Genomic DNA, 20,459 nt, shown 5'->3' with positions numbered 1-20,459 from the left:
GGGAAGCATGACAGTTACCTTGAAATACTCCATAAGAGAGCGGGAATACTTCAGAGCGTGATCCTTCTTCAGTTTAAACATTCTTAAGTACAGGAGTGATAAACATCGATAGCTGCAGGGAAAAAAGAAATGACGAACACAAACGTCAGTGATGTATGAATTTGTGAAAAGCCACTGACGTCCTCCACTGACACACGCCGCGGGGGCGCATCGAGGATTGGGCTGGGCGTGCCAAAATCCGCACGCTCTCCGAGCACCTGAACAACGGGCGTCGCCGCCGGTGGCTGCGACTGGCGCGACCTCCGTCACCTGACAGACGGAGGACGTTTCGAGCTGACGGACGCGACCTCTTGTGGGCGGGGCGGGGCGGGGCGGAGCGACAGGCCCGTTGTTTTGGGGGGGGGAAAGCGCCGGGGCGGTGAAAAAAAGACGAACGGCGAACGCGCGCCCGGGCGACACCGCGTCCCAGACGCCGTGTTTTCCGCGGGGCCCTTTCGGAGAACGGGAACCGCCGCGCGGCGGCGGGACGAGCGACCTTTAGGCACTGAGAGCGTGACACGCCAGCTGCCCGTGACATATGCACGAGCCCCACGACATCACCGCCGCTCTGTCATATTAATAAGTCATACGGCAGGCTTCTCAAAAGCTCCTCCAGCCTAACACACGACAGCAGATGTGCAAATGGGACGCGGCTCCTCGAACAGCAGGCACTGTGGGTGGAGTGAGTGTGCAGACTGTATGACTGAGAATCTCTGCCTCTGAGTGCATCAAATTCACCTCTCAGATCATCTATTCATCCTTATTAATCCTGATGATGCCCCTGGTTTTATCATCCGACACTTGCCTCTCTGTCCACCTTAGGCCTTTGCTTTATGCCTTCAGTCAATTTGACAGCAGAAACACTTTGTTCTGAATTTTGTGTCATTATATTACACACATGCGGAGGAAGAAAAGCTAAAACAGATAAGCATCAGACAGGAATTCCTTTAGGATATGCATCATAACAATTATTTAATCATGATGTACAACATGCAATTATCCTTAAGAGCATGGTGCACTTAAGCTGGGCAATTAGTCTAATAATCATCTACAAGACTGAATACCTCGCAAGCGAGCGTCTACTCCACAGCGATGAACAATGATCCTTAAGTGCAGTTCAGCCCATAGGAATGTCGAGTCAGTTAAAACGTGAACATTTGCGGTAAGTTGTTGCTCAAGGTTAAGGAGAAAGGACGCTGCTGTTAGCCTGAATTGGGGCTAGATTCTCTGGCGTCCGCAGAGAGTGTAACATTCTTCCAGGAGACAAACAAGCCACTGATATTTGACAGGCATCGCGTTCGCTCTCTCTCCCCGTCGGCATGAGAATATACGTTTCGGCAGCTGCCTAGAGAAAATCATTAGTTATCCCCTAATAGCTTAATGAAATACAAGAATAATGATCCACTTTAAGCTGATGAAGTGCTTTGGCTGCGTCTTAAAGCACCCTTACAGATACATCCGATTGTGAAGTGCGATGGCGGGGCAGAGATAAACAGTGTTTTTGCGAGTCAGAGGACTTAGCGTTTACTTAGCAATGGATTTCAGCTCCAGCCCCGTGCGCCCACACATGCACACCCCGCTACAGCTAATAAGCTCGCTTGCCCCTTCCCGCCATAACAATACATTCACCGCCTGCCGTGGAGGAATTACAACCAAACGTGTCACGTGCGAAGTACGTCAAGAATGGCGGCAAAAGAGACGTTTAAAAAACCCGTACAGCTTACCATAGGACGGCTAGCTTCTTCTCCGCCACTGTGGCTGAATGACTGGTGAAGTTCTTTAGCCTCATTGCATACCTGCGAAAACAAGAACCCGGCATCAGACAGGTGTGAAATGTCATTGTGGAATGACCTTGTGACGTGTATGTAATGTTACAGTGGTACATACTTTCATATAATGTAATAGAAAGCAACATCACAACGTGTACCACTGCAACACTGTGTAATGTTACAGTGCCACACAATGTAATACAACGTAAGAGAATGCAACATTACAAGCTGTAGCACTGCAAAATTATGTGATGTTACGGTGCTACACAACGTAATGTAATGTAATAGAACGCAACGTTATGCGTAACACTACAACGCTGTGTAATGTTACAATGCTACACAACATAATATAAATGTAACGGAGCGCAGCGTTGCAATCTAACCCCCAGGGGCCGGAGAACTGAGTGATAAAATAATGCGTGGCACCAGCAGAAGGTGCTGGAGGCTCAGAGCGGGCCTGTGGAATGGCCAGCCTCTTGACTCATTAGTATATAATGGCTTTTGATGAAAAGATTTCAATCAGCGGTGCAGCGATCTCTCGGGGGCCGCGGTGTTTGCGCGGGGTCCATCCATTTCAATTTTGGGTGACGCTAATGAAATGAGCGGCGCTAATTGCTCGACTAGCGGGACGGAGCCGCTCGGCGGCGGGTCATCGCGGGACGCTTCGCGGGGGCGGAGGCCCGGGGTTCGGGGGGTGGAGCTGGGAGAGCGGGAGGCGAGGCGGGGGGGGGGCAGGGGGCGGGGGGGGCGAGGGGCAGGCGCTAACCTGATGAGCTCCACGGTCTCAGAGTACATGGTGTACGGCGACTTGGCTTCCAGCGGGTCCCGCTCCATGGCGTTCCCGCACTCGATGAAGGACAGGGCGCCGTCGGCGTAGTTCACGGCTTTGCCGAACTTGTCCTGCTGCGAGGCAGAGGCGGGGGAAAAAAACAAATAAAAAAACAAAAACAAAAAAAAAGTGGGATTACACACGTGAGGAAAGCAAGAGAGATGCGCGAGAATTCCCGCCTAGAACAACGGCTCGTGAAAAAAAAAAGCCCACAAACAGATATCATCGGAAATGAACTCAGGGGCGATGGCAAACAAATGTTATTTCGGTGTCATTACTTCACGGGCCTAAAGACTCCCGCGGGTTTTCCCCTCAGCTCGTTCACTCCTACCGATGCAATCTAATACGAGAACCAAATCGCGCTGCGTTTTTCTCAAACCCTCACTGCCGGGGGACGTACGCATCAACGCCCGACTGCAGGCTGCGCTCCCGTCCGCAGAGAATCTCACCGCGAAGGAGGCTCTTCGCTCACTTAAGTGAGACCCTTAAACACAGGCCTGGGCGGCGAGAGAGAGATTCATTACACCTCGCCCATTACAATCGCGTAACACGGGCAATCAATTCCCCCCCCACTTTGTATTCATGGCCGGCTTTACATCCAGGTTTTCAAATTTATGGCCTCGGAGATGTAACTTTCAATAAAGGACAACGGCGTGAGAGATAATTGCTGGAATAATTACTGGAGCCCTATATGAGCCTGTTTGTAAATCACGCAAAGAGCTCTTTGCTGAAGGGAGGCACAATGTATGAATCCTCCGTTTGAGCTCTTTTCACATCGTCTCACTCACGCAGGAAACGCTTCTGTGCGAACCGTCCGCCACTCCAGTCCTGGCCATTGTTAGCATATTGTTAGACTAAAATTAGCTATTAATTCTTATTGCTATAATACTATCGCTGCAGTATTATCTATCCAATGCACGCTGAAAGACACTGTGGGGTTTTTTCTCCGTTCATTTGAGAATTTGATCACCGTCAGCTCGTGAGAAAACAAACGATCAGCCTGCAGTTATTTGCGTCTTAAAACTGCCATTTTAACGAGGCTACCAGGCACATGGAAAAACAAACAGTCAACCTGCAGTCCTTTGCGCCTTAAAAATGTCACCTTAACAAGTAAATAAAACCGTTCTTACCAGTGCATCCGCTTTGTGCTTTAACTTCTTGGCTTCCTGCATATAGTAGTCTGCATTGTGTAATCTGTGGAGGGTGTCGGCAAAGCGCACGGTTCAGTGAGTCTTATCTTCGGAATATTCAATTCATACATTTTTAAAGTTGCCTGTGTGATGGGCAAACATTATTTTTTGCGAAGCCTTTTTTTTGTTCGCTGCCAAGGTCAACCAGGCAATTACAGCAACTTTCTGAATCTGTTGAAGAAATTATTCCAGAATTTTAAATGTGCGAAAGGGAAGATAACTATTTGCCATGTACACATGAAGCGCAGCACCATTTGAAACATAATTTCATCTCTCTATTGGCTTCTGTACCGCATTAAAAAAAAAGAAGTATAATGAATATAGCTCCCAGAGTGAAATTATTGGGAACAATGTGTCATTTGCCTCGCACTGAAACAATACGATTATACAAAGGATAGAACTAAATGAAACCATTGACCCAGTCGCTGCTCGCTGGGAAGCGATGGCTTTTTGTTAATAATGCATAATGGATGGTTAAAATAGCCAAATGGAACCTGCTCGAACCCGGGTCTATGATTTGTGTGTAGTGGGCGGGCGAGCTTTGTCCCGGTTTAATCTTCCACAAAATTTTCCCGGAGACGTACGTGTCATTGAACATCAGCTTGGGCCTCCGGGGTTCCGAGTGGTCCATTGACGTGGACGACGGGGTGGACCAAAGGTCAGGGTCGGGCTGACCGTTGCCGTGGCAACTGCTGGAAGGCTTGCCGTGGGCATCCTCTTCCTGCGAGATGCGGGGACAATTAAAATGATAATTAGCGTCCTTCGCTTTTCCAACAACGAAGCACTTGTTTCGTCAAGGATATTTTTCCGCTAATACATTTCTGGCTCATCGCCTCTTCAGTTTCTTAGATTAAATTGGGGGGGGGGTGGGGGGGTGGGGGGTTATTCAACACATGGGACCGATATTCATGCCTTCAAAGCTATCCTGAGCACCCTCCAAAGCGCGATTAAATAAGGAAAAACACAGGAAATGTTGAAAAAAGCCTTAAGCAAAGAAATGATCTAAAGTAAATGTCCAGCCCTGAAATATTTACACCCACTGAATTACACAGTCCTCATTTCGTTTCCCTAAGTATAGACACACAACAAAAATGCTGTTAACCATTGGATATAGGCTAAATCTGCATGTAATAATAAAATCTGTGACTTTTTAAATATATATTATGCCTGATATTGATCATCACTCGGAAATAACTTAAGAGTAAATCAAACATTACATTTGACAACATATCTATATCATATCACATCTATATCTGTATTTTTCTGTTAACATCATAACTGCATGACATATTGAAAGCGTAAAAGAACGAAGACCATGTTTCCTTGGGTTTACAAAGGTGCGCTTGAATCTAGGTTGACAAAGCCTTATGCACAACATGAAAACAGCTAAACTAGCTTTCCAACCTGCCAAAAACTGCCATCAAAACGGAATTTATAAGCTTAGTGAGTTTTTTTTCTTCTGGTCAGCGGAATGACCAGGCTTTCCGCTTAGCTCGCCTTGGAATGTGCGGCGGGTTTGCCGTCCCCTTTGCGGTGCTTGTGCGAGGAGGACGAGGAGGAGGAAGAGGAGGACGGAGGAAAGGAGCAGCTGGTGTTGGAGGCGCTGGGCACGCTGGCGCCGCCCTCCTGGCTGAAGGAGCTGCACTCGCTGCTCCTGCGCTGGCGGACGGGCTCGTCGGAGAGGGGGGACAGCAGGGGGGGCAGGAGCCGGTCCTCCTTCTTTCTGGGCTGCTTCTTCGACGAGCTGCGCGTGGGACGGGGGGGACGGGGGGGGGGGGGGGGGGGGGACCATCGGGGTGGGCACCAGAAGAAGATAACAATGACTTACTGGGCTGCAGCCCCATACCAGCACACATTACACATTTGGAGGGGATTCTGCATTCTCAGAAAAGCCAGCCGGTCTGGAGAACAAACACCACTTCTGCCATTACAGTGGCAGCTTGGATGATGAAAGTGTTACTTTATGCTTTGTGAACAGGCCTTGCAGCGCTGCAGAGGAACCGGTAAACTCGAAAATGGCCGTCAGAAGGCACTTAATATTCATGCTGCTTGTTAGACCATTATAATATGAATATAGTCCCCTGGAACATGAGTCATCGCTTTTGTGGGTAATTAAGCCAAATCACCCTGATAGTGCTTATACAACAATATGCCATCCCTGGAGGGAAAATACTCAGAAATGTATACAGTACGACTGCACCATTCAAATGCGTGCTATAAAAACTGTAGAAAACATTTGGTCAGCTATACCAGGTTGGCCATGTCTGGAAATATAAATTGCTGCGCACAGATAATATTTTTGCATGTGGATACGTGCAGGCACACAACCACAGACATGTATTGACACCCGTGTGTGGACACGCAACACACACACGCACACGTGCCAAATAGATAAATGAGCCAGCTGTATTTGTGTTGGAGACAAAGTAATCAGGTATCAATCTGAGAGACACAGACAAAAATACAAAGATTTCAGCTGAAACTATATGGTTGCTGCAATATCCAGCTCTCAATAACATGCACTGTAACCACTCCATACATAATTTTCACAGGGCCATACATTACTGCACGCATGTATTCTTGAACAACCCTGTGTTTGTAAATGCTACCTCCACCATTTGTTCTCTAATACATGCTAATGTCTGCATGGATATGTGGCATCAGTGAACACTGGTGTATTGCCTGAGATGCAAACACCCCATAGACAAACTCCAACTGAAAAAAAAAAAAGATGAGAAAAAAATCTACCGAGAATTTTTTTTTTCTGTTTTATTTTCCCTTAACTGGACCCTGAAGGACGGCACAGAAACCAGACCAGAAATAACCCTGCTGCAACGACGAGCTGAAAATATTGATTGACCAAGCACTGGAACGACAGCTTGATGTGACAGGGGCCACTTGCGGTTATATTTACAGTAGCTATAAGATCCACTCCAGGACTGCAGAGCAGGGCTTGTCTCACTGGGGAACTCATCGGGATACCATTCCCAGCGAAACGGTATCAAAATAACTGTGTTTTTCCCACACGGGGACCAGGGTTATCATTGAAGCATTTTATACACTTGGAGAGAAAAAAAAAAAAAAGTGGAGTTGAAAAGTTGCGCGGTGTACATCGGAGCGCTGAATCAATATGGGGTTTGAAACCCCCCTGAGGACGCAGGGGAAAAAAATATTTATTACTTTGCTACAACACTTTTTACTGTTTTACACAACCGGGTTATTTTTGCCTCCATCACAAAAAACTCTGGGGGATACGACAGAGCAGAATATGCTTACAAAGGTGTAGAGTGCCTGAAGCATTAGGAAATATGTCAAAATTATGTATACCTGTGTGTTTGTGTGTGTGTGTGTGTGTGTGAATAATGTATACCTGTGTGTGTGTGTGTGATTATGGATCCCAGCCCATTTAAAACACAACAATATTTTGTTTCAAGGCAAAAAAAGACCAATATCTCAGAGCTTTATGTAATTACTAAACGGTGTAGGGATCCTCCAATTTGACTAAAATGGTAAGCAAATGGTAATCTCTTCACATATTAAAAAGCTGCTGAGAAGGCAAAATCACAGGGTCTCCAGGTGTGAGCCAGAGTTCCTGCTTCACAGAAAGGTGATCCCATTTAAGAGATCCAGAGCAATTAGTGTCAGAGCAGTGCGGAGGAGAGTTTGGGCCGGGGGGGGGGCAGACCTGGCGACCCTCGCCATCCCTAATTGAAAATCTAAAATTAGCCGCGGTGTGCACGCGCCCGTGTGTCAGTCTCAAATTGTCCCTTAATGCGATTGGACGACGCAGGCCGGCGGGCAGGACCTGCGCGCGGTCTCCCTCCACACGGGACCCTGTCCTCCCCAATCCTTTGATACACTGAGGGAGCTCCGCTTCCATCGCGGAAGACCCTCACATCTGCCCCCCCCCCGAAGCTGAGAGAACGAGGCTTTTAGGCTCGCGGTGCTGCCCGCGGGGCCAGAGAGAGCGACGGCGGACCGAGCGTGCCAGACGGATGGACGGAAGCCCTACTCACTCTTTTGTGCTGGTGGCCTTGTGGTTGTGGATGGGGGATATGCAGGGGGGGAGGAGCAGCGAGTCCTTCTCCAGCCGTAGCTTCTTGTTGCCGCTGAGGGCGTCACAGTTCTCCGACTATGGGGAGAGAGGGGGGGGGGGGGGGGGGGCGGGGTTAGGGGAAACATCACAAACAGAAGCCGTCAAACCACAGTCACCGTTAAGCTCTGAGGCAGATACGTCTGCAGGCCGGAGTGGTCAGCCCGACGCAGAGGCGGTGCGCGAAGGCGCTCTTGCCTTGTGTTTCCTCTTGGATTTGCTGGGCGGCTTTTCGGCGGGGGTGGAGGCCGGAGACTGCCGCCGGTGCTTGGCGCCGGCGTCCCGGGGCTCCGCCTTGACCGGGGGCAGCTCGGGGGGGTCCCGCCCGGGGACCCGGGACAGGAGGCTGAGCTCGATCTTGACCCACAGTGACTTGATCTCGTCCAGGTCCCTGAGGGGGGACAGCAGCTCGCTCTGGACGACGGGGATGGGCGAGAGGAGGGGGTCCTCCAGGGGGTCCGGGATGGAGGCGCCGCTGCTGCTGGCCAGGCTGCACACGCTCAGGACGTTGCTGTTGCAGTCCTTGGCTTTGAGGAGCCCCAGGCCCCCCGGGCCCGGGCACAGGGGCGGGGCCTTCAGGAGCTCCTCGGGGTCCGAGTGGCACTCGGAGGACGACGACTCCGTCTCGATGAACTCCTTGGATTTGGGGGTGATCTTGCTGGGCCCCCGGTGTTTCTTCTTGTCCTGGACGGGGGCCGGGGCAGGGGCGGGCGCAGGAGGGGGGCGGGGCTCCTTCCTGGGGGCGGTCTTGCTGCCCGCGCCCCTGCTCCTGGGTTTGGGCGGGTCCGGAGGCGGAGGCTCCTTCTCCTTGGGCGTGACGCTGGGGTTGCCAGGTTTGGGCCAGCTGCCGTGCTCCTCGGTGCTGGAGGAGCGCTCCACCTTCTTGGGCTGCTTCTTGCCCGTGCTGCGCCTCGGCGGGGCCAGCTCCGCGCTGGCGGGGGATTTGACTTTGGCGCTCTTGCCCTCGGGGGCCTTCTGGCCGGTCCTGGGCTTGGCCTTCTCCCGGACGGGGCTGAGCAGCGCCCGGTCCTTGGCGTCCGGCGGTGCCAGCGGGACGCCCGCCTTGCCCTTGCCCGTTCCCTGGGCCTCCGCGGCCTGGCCGTCCTCAGGCTGGGCACCTCCGAGCACATGGCTCTCTGGCTGGGTGTTGATCAGGGCCTTGTTGTGCGGATTCACTTTATTTAGCCACTTGTCCAACTGCCACTTGTTCGTAGACGGAGGCTCAGGCTGTGGAAATGGGGAAGATATTGATCAAAGTGTTAGAGGGAAACATTGGAACCTGGAACCCGAGTCTATAAAAAAAACAAATGAATCTCCTAAAACCGCGGAACATTGCATTTCAGCTGAAGTATTTACTTTTTGTCTACACAAACAAAGTTTGGCATTTTGGCGAGTAACACTTTTAACGGTTAGTCAAAGTTAAGGGCCGCAATTCATCAAACCGAGGCCTTGGAGAACCGGGGTAAGAGAGCGTGTGGATAAATTAGGCTTTAAAAAAACAAAAAACACAAAGAGAACACCACGGGCGAAGCCACCAGCGGCCATATTTAAGAACGCCTTCACACCAGTGGTGCTCAGGCACCTGAAAAGCACGCATGAAGGGTCCCCATCAATCACTTTACCACACATCATTTGTTGTGTGGCATTATGCTTCGCGGTGAGGGATAAATCTCTCAAATGAAATCATAAAGACTGTCCTGAACGATTTGCTAAATGCTAGCAAATCATTGAGAAAAGTAGCAGAAGAGAATGAGCGGGAGAGAGCAGGGCTCCATTAAAACGGCCAGCCGTAAAGCTTGGTTAGCGCGCGATTCAATCAGATGCAAGGGCCCATAAAAGGTAATCTTCCACACTATTTCACTCCGCAGAGCCTGAATTTACGCCGCCTCGGCTTGGCAGCAGGGTTTTTTTGGTCATTACAATGTGAAATGGAGAATTTGGAGTCAAAGGGACCCCCTAACGACAATAATGAACTCCGTAAAAAAACTGACAAATCAGTGGGGCTGAGACACTCTGAGGCTTCTCGGACTGTTAAAATAAAAATCGCCGGTAAAGTTAAATTTTTCAAGAAGGGGCGAAATTTCGAACAGACGAGCGCATTCCCGACCCGAGGAGCAGGAGGCATCTGATTGGCCGACCTCGGTTTGAGAGACGGCGGCTCTGCACTCCGGGGCCTTGGGAGAGCCTCGGTAAGAACTGTTTACTGAAGTGGAACATGCTCAGCGCAAAAAAACCACCATGGTGTGGCTCCAAAGAAGCTAATTAAGTTTTCAGGAGAACTCTTCAGACATGCCTTCAGTGCAGGGCTCTTCTCTCCAAGTCTTGTGGAGGAAAGAAATTACCACACGGCTCCAACTTTCTCTCTCTCTACGTCTCCGCGTATTTCTTGCAATGGTAAGTCAAAGTAAAGGTACATATACGACTCCCCTTGTGTGAATAAATTAAGTGCTATCTAGGCTTTTAAATGCCCTTGTGGGTTGTTCTGAGAAAATTAGAAAATGTAGCATTAAGCAAATACATTAGCAGCTCGTGTTATGTTCAAGTTTCAATCTCTTTTTGGCATCGGGATGCATTAAATCAGCAATGTGCATCCGTGACCAAGCATATTAGCGCTGAACAAACACCCACGTTCGAAATGTACCCAATATGTCGCACCTGCGTATGCGTGTAAACAAGTCGCACTTGCTGAATGTACACAAGGATGCTGGTTGAATGTGTGTGATGCAAACCATATGTGGAAATGTTACTTTGGGCTTTGTGTATGCGTATTGTAGGTGAACTGACAATGAAGACAAATCTCTTGGAGGATGATAAATAGTCTATCTATCTATACAGAGTGTTCTACTGGCGGTGATTTTGTGAAGCATGCGGGGGCGCGGGGCAGGGGGGCAAGGGGGCGGGGGCGGGGTCTACCTCGGGCGTGGCGGTTCGGGAGGCGCCGTTGCACTCGCTGTCGCTGGAGCTGCTCTCGCTGTCCGAGTCCGACTCCGAGCTGCTTTCCGATTCGCTGGAGCTTCCCGAGGCGCCGCTGGAGTGACCGGGCTCTCCGGTCCGAACTACGGGCCCGGGGAGACTGCGGGGAAACAGGAACAGGACCCATTAAAAAATTGAGTCACCATGGCGGCGTTGCTCAACATTCCTACATTGCAAATTCTAATTCCTGATTGGGTTAACACTACATATGGATGGTCCGGCAGTGTGGAACGGCCGTTCAGAGCGCTGTGCTGGATGCAATTCCGTGCGGGGCACAGCTGCTCACCCCCGAGCTCCTTCAGTCAATATCCAGCTGTGCAAATGTGTAACATGAAAAATTTCAGCCACCTACAGCTCGTCACCCGGGATCAGGGGGTTCTGCCATGCGAAGGAACACCCAATATGAGCTTTCTGGGACCGCCGTGAGGACACGACACACCGGCTGAATGATGTATTGATTGTACCGCTGGAACTGTGGTGCTTATTTTTCGAAAAGCCAGGAGAACAGTTTTTTGTTCTCCAGGCGCACGCACACACACACACACACACACACACACACACACAGCCCAGCCAAGATTCGGCCAGCGCCGAGACAGACTGCTCAGTCTCTACCCGCTCCCAGCAACACTCTCTCCGCTGCCAAGAGGCCACAGCTGTCAATCACAGGGTGTCAGCTGCCAGCTCCGCCCCCTGGTGCACCAGCTGAGGAATAAACAAGCTGGAGCTGTCTTTGACTCACTGAGAACACGTGTCATTCGCCGCGACCGTACTGTAAATCAAACACTGCGCGAAAAACGGCCAGAGTTCTGCCGAAGTCGTCATCTTCTCTTTTTCAAACACCGCTATTAAACTAAGTATGTAAATCGCATAAGCTATTACGGAACCACTTATTCCATAAAACTAATGCATTCACTGATTATACCCTGTGTTGTTCGCGTTTTCTTTTTTTCTCTTTTTTTTTTTTTTGTTGCCGGCAGCACATTCTACAGCGCACGGCACGCGAGGAGGAAAAAAAACTAGTTATGAAAAATAATTAGGTGCCACCGCGCGGGTTTTTGGAGAAAAGGCGCGGAAGCCGGCCGAAGGTGTCTGGAGCGTGGCGGCCGAGCCGCCCGGTGATGAATGGTCCCCAACGAGGCGGTTTGCTTTGCCCCCCCCCACCCGCGTAGTTATTCTTCCGCGCGCCGGACGTGTCAGAGCGCGCTCTCCCTCGCGCGCGGCCTTGATTTATTTACTGGATCCGGAAAGGCCAGGGCTATCTAATCCAATAAAACTCTCATTTCCACAACAGCCCTCGGTAACTAAGAGCTCCGATTGCGTTGCACGGGAGACAAACACGAGAGGGGAGAAAATTAAACACATCTCCAAAAGGTCATGCGGTTTTTTTTTTGTGTTTTTTTCCCCCTCTACATCGGAGCACCAAAGTGACAATGTTGCAGCGAGAGAGAGTTATTATGCTGAGAGTTGTGGTCTGGACTTCACCATCTTTTTAATAATTATGTTTATAACTGGAAGAAGCCAGAATCCTATAAAAAAAAAATAAAACAAGACCGGGTTAAAACCTAGCACATGGCTGGACCTAACACACTTCATCCGGCCGACCAATGGTGTGACTTCATAACTCGGCCGACCAACGGCGTAACTTCATCGCTCAACTCACTCAGTCGCAGACATTCGCGTTTGTAGGGCTGGCCCCGCTGTTGCGGTCCAGCCGGAAACACTTATAAAGTAAACTTGTTCTTCATATTCTTGGGTTGGTGCCACTCTATTATGACTCCTGGCAGTGTAGTGCAGTGCAGAGGCTGGGGCCAGGGGCTTTGAGGGCGAGCGTTCAGATCTCTGCCGGGCGCTCTGCTCTGCTGCTGAAGCCTGGAGCGCAGCACTTAACCTGGATTGCATCAGCAGGCAAGCAGCTGTGTAAATATGTAATATGTAAAAATTACAGTTACGCAAGCGAGTTCCTGGACACGGCGTACGTTCAGTTCGGTGTTCAGTGATCTCCGCCAGTTCTTCAGACACCCCCCTGCCCCCACCCCGCCCCCCCGCCGAGCGCAGAGACCCCAGTCACCCGTATTTGAACTTTTAATGGCGGAGGGGCGCAGCCTGACAACTGCATCAGGGCGGTAAGCGCCGAAGGAGCAGTGGAGACTGTAAAGGAGTTTGGGTTAATGATTAAAGACACAGGAGAACACCTCCCCTAAGGCACACACACACACACACACACACACACACATACACACACCTCTGCCACAGCCCTGGCAGTGCCCGCTGAGTGTGGCACCGCCTTGGCGTCTCGTCTCCACCCACCCTCCAAGTACCCCCCTCCCCACCCCACCCCACCTCCCCCCCCCCACCCCCCCACCCCCCCCTCCCCCCCCGCCCTCCACTGGCCGCTGTCTGGGACGAAGGCCAGAGACGCCGTATGATCTCATTTTAATACACAGGGGAGGCGGGGCTTTCAAAACAAAGCCAATTCCCCCGATGGCGTAAGCAGCCAAGGAATAATAAAGCGGGGGGGGGGGGGGGGGCACTGTAAGTGCGTGTGAACACTGTGTGCCACTTACTCCGTTACCGTGGCGAAAGCTACGGGCGGAGGAAACCAGCAGCTTGGGCGAGGTCCCTTTTCCTTTCAGGACTACACTTCCCATGTGACTGACAGCTGATAAAATCCCTCCATAAGCGCATTGAAAAACACTGATAGGCCGGCTTGGAGCAGCAGCCTCTTCCTTCTCACGCCTCCGTGGCAGATTCGGGCCTTCGCCCCGGAGTGCCCCGTCGGCTTCCAGCTTCCATCAACGTCTCCTTACAGCTCTCTCTCTTTTCTCCGTGTTTTCCGGAGGGTTCTCCGCTCCACAGCCTCACATACCCCCCCCCCCCCCCCCACAGCTACCTCACCCTTGTTTATCCCCATCATACAGCATTACGTGGCCTTTCTCAAAGGCAGCGATAAAAAAAGGGGTCGATCCACGGAGCGCCCCCCAATCCCACGCCCACCCCCGCCCCCGCCCCGCTCCGACCCCCCCCCACCCCCGAGCCATAAAGCTAGCTCCCGCTTCGATGAATTCAGGAGGTGAAATCACAAAGTGAGCGGCTGCCTGATCAATGATATAGTGCAGGAGGAGGGAACACAAACACATGCTACGGACTTGCCATACCGTGGTGCACTTGTGACTTGCCCTCAGTGTCATGTAAAATCTTTGTATATGTTGCATTGTATTTTTGGTCCTCTGTTTAGATTTTTTTCTTACACACATTTTACACGGGACAGCTCTAGTATGCGACTGTAAATGTCTCCTAACTCTGTGACTAATAAAGTTGGTTCAAAAAACCCTGTGTGGCCGTACTAAAAAATGAAAACAAAAGAGCTGTTCCTGAGGAAGGCAATTTTTCCAGAGAAGGTTTTTTATGTAGCACCGAAATCGTTTTTTTTTTTTTACTGCACTGTATTTACTGTTACAGTAAGTCAAGAGCTCAGTTTAGCATCTCATCAGAAAGACTGCAGTTTCTACAGCAGGGGTTTGCAGGCTCCATCCAGGGGACCCCGCTGTGTCTGCTCGTTTGGCTCCCACCATAAGTGCAATCGCTGAACAGTAATGCGCTTTTAATTTGACATGTTTTGCCCGCAGAATAATTATTTACCCTTTTAAGGCCACACTTTTTCAGAAATCACCATGAAGAAATAATATTTCATATTCACCGGTACTTTTAATCAGGCAGATTAATTAATGCTACACTTTATTGTAAATGTTTATGGCAGTTTTTTTTCTGGTTGGTCCAAATGGAAGAGTGCCTCCTATAGGCCCATCAACAAATACAGCGTTCCAGAAACAACTTGCTTTCCCAAAGAGGTCTCCCATCCAAGTACCACACAAGCCCACACCTGTTTAACACCATCTAGAGACACGAGAAAGGTGCAAGGTGGTAATGGCTGTGGGCGAATCAGAGAGCGGAAAGACGGAAGCAACAGAGCAACAGAGCTCATAAAGATGAACGCATGTGAGGTTCATTTGCATTTCAATCAAAAAGAAACAAAAAAAGTGTCAGATCACAGGTGCAGCCAAATATTAATAAATTAATTAACTGATAAAGAAATGTCCCAGATTTCAACACAGCGCAGAAACGTGGTGATATTGGCGTGGACTAATCTGAGCAAACAGAGCAGTGGCATTCATAATTAATGGTTTTTCTGAGCCCAAAACATGTTGCGTGTCTTCCTATAAGTGGTGTTCTGTTCACACACTGGTAGGGAAGGGAGGAAATGACCCCCCCCCCCCACGCCCCCACCAATGAACAGCACTGATCCATGGCAGCAGTGAGACTTCGGGTTGTGGGGGGGGGGGGCGTAGATAGAAGAGGGGGAGGGAGGCAAAAGGGTGCTAAATCAAAACTTTCCCACTGCTCATTAGCATACAGGCCCAATTAACACATGTCTCCGTGAAACTCCGACGATAATGACGATTCCGTCTGCTTACGTGAAAAATGGCGACGGCGATGGAACGGCATCCGTTAAAAGTAACAGATGCCCGAGAGTAGCAGCCGAAGTGGCTATGGAATAAATAAAGCCCGAAGAATGGATTCGGCTTCGCTACGGGACCCGGTCGCAAAGGGCTGATGTTCTCTTGGCAAAGACGGCCTCAAAACATGCTCAGTTTTAATGATTAGCCATATGATGGATAGCTGCGGTGACAATTTCAAACAGTATATGAGATATATAAGATACCGTCTGGCTAATTTATGGCCACACAACACAGCTCAGTGACCACAATTTGCAATTTTAACAGGAAAGAGCTCAAGCACACTCATGTACAGCAGGGCTGAGAGGAGGAAGACAATTCGGACTTATTACAGACAGTCTCATAACCCGTTTTGCTCCTGAAATGTAGTCCAGGTCTTTAGGTCTTAACAAAAAGAGCTGAGTGTATACTCCGGTACATTTATATACATTTACGACTGAATTCTGCCGATGTTGGTTACATGAGTATAAAAGCAAACATGCTGCTCTTACAAGCATGGAATACTGGACTTGTTTAATAAGGACCAATCAACAGCCCAAAACCCACAGAGATACTGTATCGTGAGTTTGCCAACAGAGAAGTTACTTTTTTTTTTTCAAATCTAAAACAATTTCAATATTTTTAACAATTATCTACCAAGTCAAATTCCTCAGGTGGGAGGGTATGACTACATTATGTTAGGCCTTCAATGTTTTGCTCACTTTAACTTCAACTCCATTAATAAATCCTCATTACTCTGCTTATTTAGGTTCTTAAAATGTAGCTACAGTATAATTTAGCCTCTCATGAAAACCTTCAATTTATAGCTATTACTAGAAGAGTTGATATGGGTGACAGGGAACCATTTATGCTATAATTCATTTTATTTCAGTATCCATTTCATTAAGCTTATTTTTTGTCTTTTTTTTACAAGAAGGTATATGTGTTACTGCGGAAATCCCAAAAAACTCTCTAACACAAACACACACACACACACACACACACGCTTGTACGCACACACACCTGACATATAAGCCAGCTTAAACTCTGTTAATTACTCTGGGCCTTCTTCTTTCAGTAAAAACCTCTAATCAAAGCCTCAATTCACTTTGAATTAATGAAGAATCAGCTTAGCTCAGTCATAACTTTCTCGCTGATCATCACATTATTTATACTCCCCGCTTGGCACAGAAAACAGCCTGAAACCTTATTTAGTCACTGCAGAGGCAGAACCACTCAGAGCTTTCCTGAAAAAAGCAGATGAATAAATAAACTATATAAATAAATAAGCGTTTAGTTCTATTTACACCATAAATATTCAATGTCGAGTCACAGAAAATTTTTTTCCAGGCAAGTACGGTTAGACAGGAGGGATGGAGGCACAGTTGGCCGTACTGTCCTACAGCACCACTCTTGGGAAATGTGGATAAAAGAAGCGAGAGACAGAGAGGTGAGGTGCATCCTGGTAGATCATCAGGGGTCGCGACCCAACAACAACCTGGCACACCGTTGCCGTGGGGACGCGGCGGCATCGATCGGCGCTTTCGTGCTCCTATTTGCCGGCCTGATGGCGGGGCGAAGGGGGCGTCGGTCAGCGGGAAGAAGAAAAAAAGAGAAAAAAAAATAGAAAGAAAGAAAGGAAGGAAGGAAGCCAAAGCTGGCAGCGTTTGAAGAGACCCTCATTACGGCGTCTCCGCAAGCGCTCGGCCGGCCCGCTCCGGCCAACTCCGCGGCGGCTGCCAAACCGTCGGCGGCCCGGGTCACCCGAGACCCGCGGCGTCCCCGCGCCAGACCCGCCAAGGCCGCCTCCCCGTCCGCCCGGCTCGCCTTTCGCTTGTTTGCGATTTCTAATCATTTAAACATCTAACGCTGCGCACAGCCCTGAACAGGTTGCATTAACATTCTGTTATCCCCTCGGTTACAATATCCAAGGGCGACCGCTGTCTTTTTTTTTTTCTTTTTCTTCTTTTTTTTTCTTACTCTTCAATAAAGTTTGACCCTTAATTATAGACGAATAAATTCTCTGGCAGTCTGAGGAGACTGGAACCCATGTTGTGCTCTTTCTCTCTCTCTCACCCTCTCCCTTTCTTTCTCTCTCTCTCTTTCTCCCTCTCCTTTTTTTATTCTATTCCCTCCATCACATACTCTGCGTCTTAACTCCCGTTTCCCAGCTCAGCACCGCTGTGCAGGAACCGCCAGCCAGACGTCTTTGGCGTAAAATCCCCGGTCTTACAAACGCGCGCATTATCATATTCACACGCAGAGGCCGGCGGACCCGGGGACAGCGCCGCTCATCGTCACATCGGCAGCACGCGGCGCGCGGGTGGAAGAGAGACGGACGGAGAGAACGAGACAGAGAGAGAAGAGAGAGAGAGGAAGAAGGAGGCGCTGGAGGGGCGCCATCCATAATTCAGCCGTCCTCGCCCCGGCCCCCGCCGCGTTATTAAATGATCTTCAGCACGCCGCGCGCTCCGTTATCGTTATAAATCAGCCCGAAGGACAACCTGGCGCCCGTCTCCAGGGCGATAACGCGCGCTTTCCCCCTCCGCCCTCAAATTCATCAGAGCTCCTAATTGATTAAATTATCGAGGGGGCCTGCGCACTGGAAGCGCGTGGCGTTGAGCGTCAGGGCCGCCGCCGCCATGGCGATCACGCAAACGCCGCCCCGCCGAAGGCTTCCGCGGGTTTCAGCGGGAGGCCCCCCGGGGAGCGAGGCACCGCGACCGGCGGACGTTTAGGAAAAGCTCATTACGTCGGGCGGAGTCGCCCGTGATCGATAGCTCGGCTTCGGCGGCGTCCTAATTCACCGGGAGGCCCGCGGCTCCGCCGGACAGGGCGCTCCCGCACTTCATTTTCGCCGGGCCCCGGGACGGCCGCGGTAGATTTAAAAAAAAAAAAAAAAAAAAAGGCTGGCCGGAGAGAAAAAAAAAAAAAAATTCATCACCGAAACACGACCCCCGCGGAAGCCTCTTATTTGTTATGATGGAGCGTCGGCGCCGGGCTCGCCCCTCTCCGCTCCGCGCTCTATCAGATCCCACATCGCGCCGGCGCCTCGTGAAACACATCCCGTCTCACGCTCCAGAAGGACACAGCAGCGAGCGCAGACTGTCCGTGGAAAATAGAATACAATAAAGAATTATTTTTAAAAAACAGTGCAAATTATTTTGTTTTAAGTCAAATTTTATAGGCTTCTAGATTCTAAATATCTCATATTATATCATTATACTCTTTGTATTGCCGTAATAAGAGCTGTGTTTGATGTAGTATCACAGGATTTTGGTCGCCATTACTACCATTACTAGCTTTGGTCTAACAACAATCACAGGCGAGAGAGAATTTAAATAAATATTTGTATTAGAAGATTTTTCTCATTCCACAAACCCATGAGGAAAGTCAAAAACTCCTTCAGGGCAGAGAAGGAAATGTCTCTTTACCAATAACATCTGTTCAGCCTGGTAACCTTCCTGGTTAAAGAAAAAAAAAAGAACACACAAAATATTTCACTTCAGTAGAAATCTAAAATGACCCATTTCCTGTGTTCGGGTAAAGTCCACGTTAAGGTCCCTGTCAAATCACCCCGCGGTTTATTTTGCCCTGTCAAGAGGCAGGAGAGAGCTGAGACAGTAATCCTCGTGTCCATAGCGACCGTGTGCCTTTGCTGCAGCCGGGCCGGGTCAGGTTTCCCGCCGCGGGGCCAGGACCCGGGTCACAGGGCGCTGTTCCGTTTCCGATTACGGTCTAGGGCTGAGCCCTAACGCCTGACCCCCCAGGTCTGACGGAGGCAGCCGCGGTGTTTCCACACCAGGAAGACCTCCTGCCTTAAAGATGTCCTGAGAGAGGGGCCGACTTCCTGTCAGCGTGTGCGTCGGTTTCCCGGACAGATATCATGCGCGAGAGCGCGAGGCCGGTTTGTGGATTCTCCGCACGGTGTTTAACGCGCAATTTTACGCTCATTAAACCTTTAAAGGCCACCTAGCCGTGTGTTTCTCTCACGGGCAGTCGTGGGGAGAGCTCGTCTGTCACATGACACGGGATGATGACTAACCTGGTCCAGTCCGCCACCGTGAGTTGTTTAATTAGATCGTAAAACATGCCCACGGCTGTCGTTTGCTTGAAATTCCATTTTACGTGCAGTTCTTTTTTTTGTGATGTGAGACAAACCGTCATTGTTGAAAGGCTAAAGCGCTCATTACCAATGCAAAGGCTTGCAGAACGCATGCCACACTCTGGAGCCCACTGCTCAAATAATTAGAGAGCTCCGCAGTATACCCCAGGTATATTATTAGTATCCTGCAAAGAGTGAGTGGTGTCTGTGTATGCGTGTGTCAATGTATGTGTGTGTGGGCATATCCAATTATTACTGTATATCATTTAACATAAATGAATACAGACCGAATACTATAATGAACTGGTACAGAGGCCCATTTTAAAATGGTGTCAAATGAAGCAGGTGCAAGTGGCAAACAACTAAATTGTTTAGATTGGATTAGTTAATTGACCCTTAATTGACCTTGATGGCAGGTGACACCCATGCTATGCACAGGCATGGCTATGTCACGGGTCCCACGCTGGAAAACGTTCAGTGTTAAATCAACTCTACTCGACTCTACCTACTGGACTCATAAGTACTTCATTAGAGATTAATTAACACTGGACATTTTATTGTGCGGGACCACAGAATGCCAGGGACACCAGGAAATGGCAGGGATTACTGCTGAGTCACGGGTATCCCTAAATCAGACTGCCCTCTGCAGCGCGGGAGGCGTAAACACAATCCATCCAAACGCTGACACGCTCCTCCCAGACGCCCAAAAGAACCTAATGAAGCAGCCATTTGTATGCTGCGACTCCTGGACACATTGAGGCAGCTGGAGACGGAGGTGGAAATGAGACGCCCAGCAGACACCTGGGTTTGGTCCCAGAGGCTGAATGAGTCATTTTATTTATTTATTGCGAATTTAAAAAAAATATATTCACAATTCAAATATTCAAATTTTTGCATTCTTAGGGGCCTCGCAACAACAACAGAAAGAACAACAACAGCAAAAATAATCATTTGTTTGAATTTGAATG

At 49.6% G+C, this 20,459-nt stretch overlaps 1 protein-coding gene across 3 annotated transcripts in view; it reads right to left on the bottom strand.

The window, feature by feature from the left end:
* aff2 (AF4/FMR2 family, member 2) overlaps positions 1–20,459 on the bottom strand; it is a 176,879-nt gene that overhangs the window by 8,451 nt on the left and 147,969 nt on the right. For 2 of the 3 annotated variants that reach the window (XM_035409111.1, XM_035409114.1), the window contains exons 10-18: positions 10,834–10,993; positions 8,119–9,147; positions 7,844–7,959; positions 5,325–5,571; positions 4,412–4,548; positions 3,768–3,831; positions 2,575–2,711; positions 1,764–1,835; positions 19–112 (exon numbers count right to left, since the gene is read on the bottom strand). In XM_035409111.1, coding sequence (XP_035265002.1) covers positions 19–112; positions 1,764–1,835; positions 2,575–2,711; positions 3,768–3,831; positions 4,412–4,548; positions 5,325–5,571; positions 7,844–7,959; positions 8,119–9,147; positions 10,834–10,993 — 2,056 coding nt within the window. The remainder of the gene's footprint in view (positions 1–18; positions 113–1,763; positions 1,836–2,574; positions 2,712–3,767; positions 3,832–4,411; positions 4,549–5,324; positions 5,572–7,843; positions 7,960–8,118; positions 9,148–10,833; positions 10,994–20,459) is intronic. The other variant, XM_035409112.1, reaches the window with a different exon arrangement.

This window comes from Anguilla anguilla, chromosome 3, assembly GCF_013347855.1.
Source record: "Anguilla anguilla isolate fAngAng1 chromosome 3, fAngAng1.pri, whole genome shotgun sequence".
NCBI classification, from domain to species: Eukaryota; Metazoa; Chordata; class Actinopteri; order Anguilliformes; family Anguillidae; genus Anguilla; species Anguilla anguilla.
This window is presented reverse-complemented; position numbering and strand designations above follow the sequence as displayed.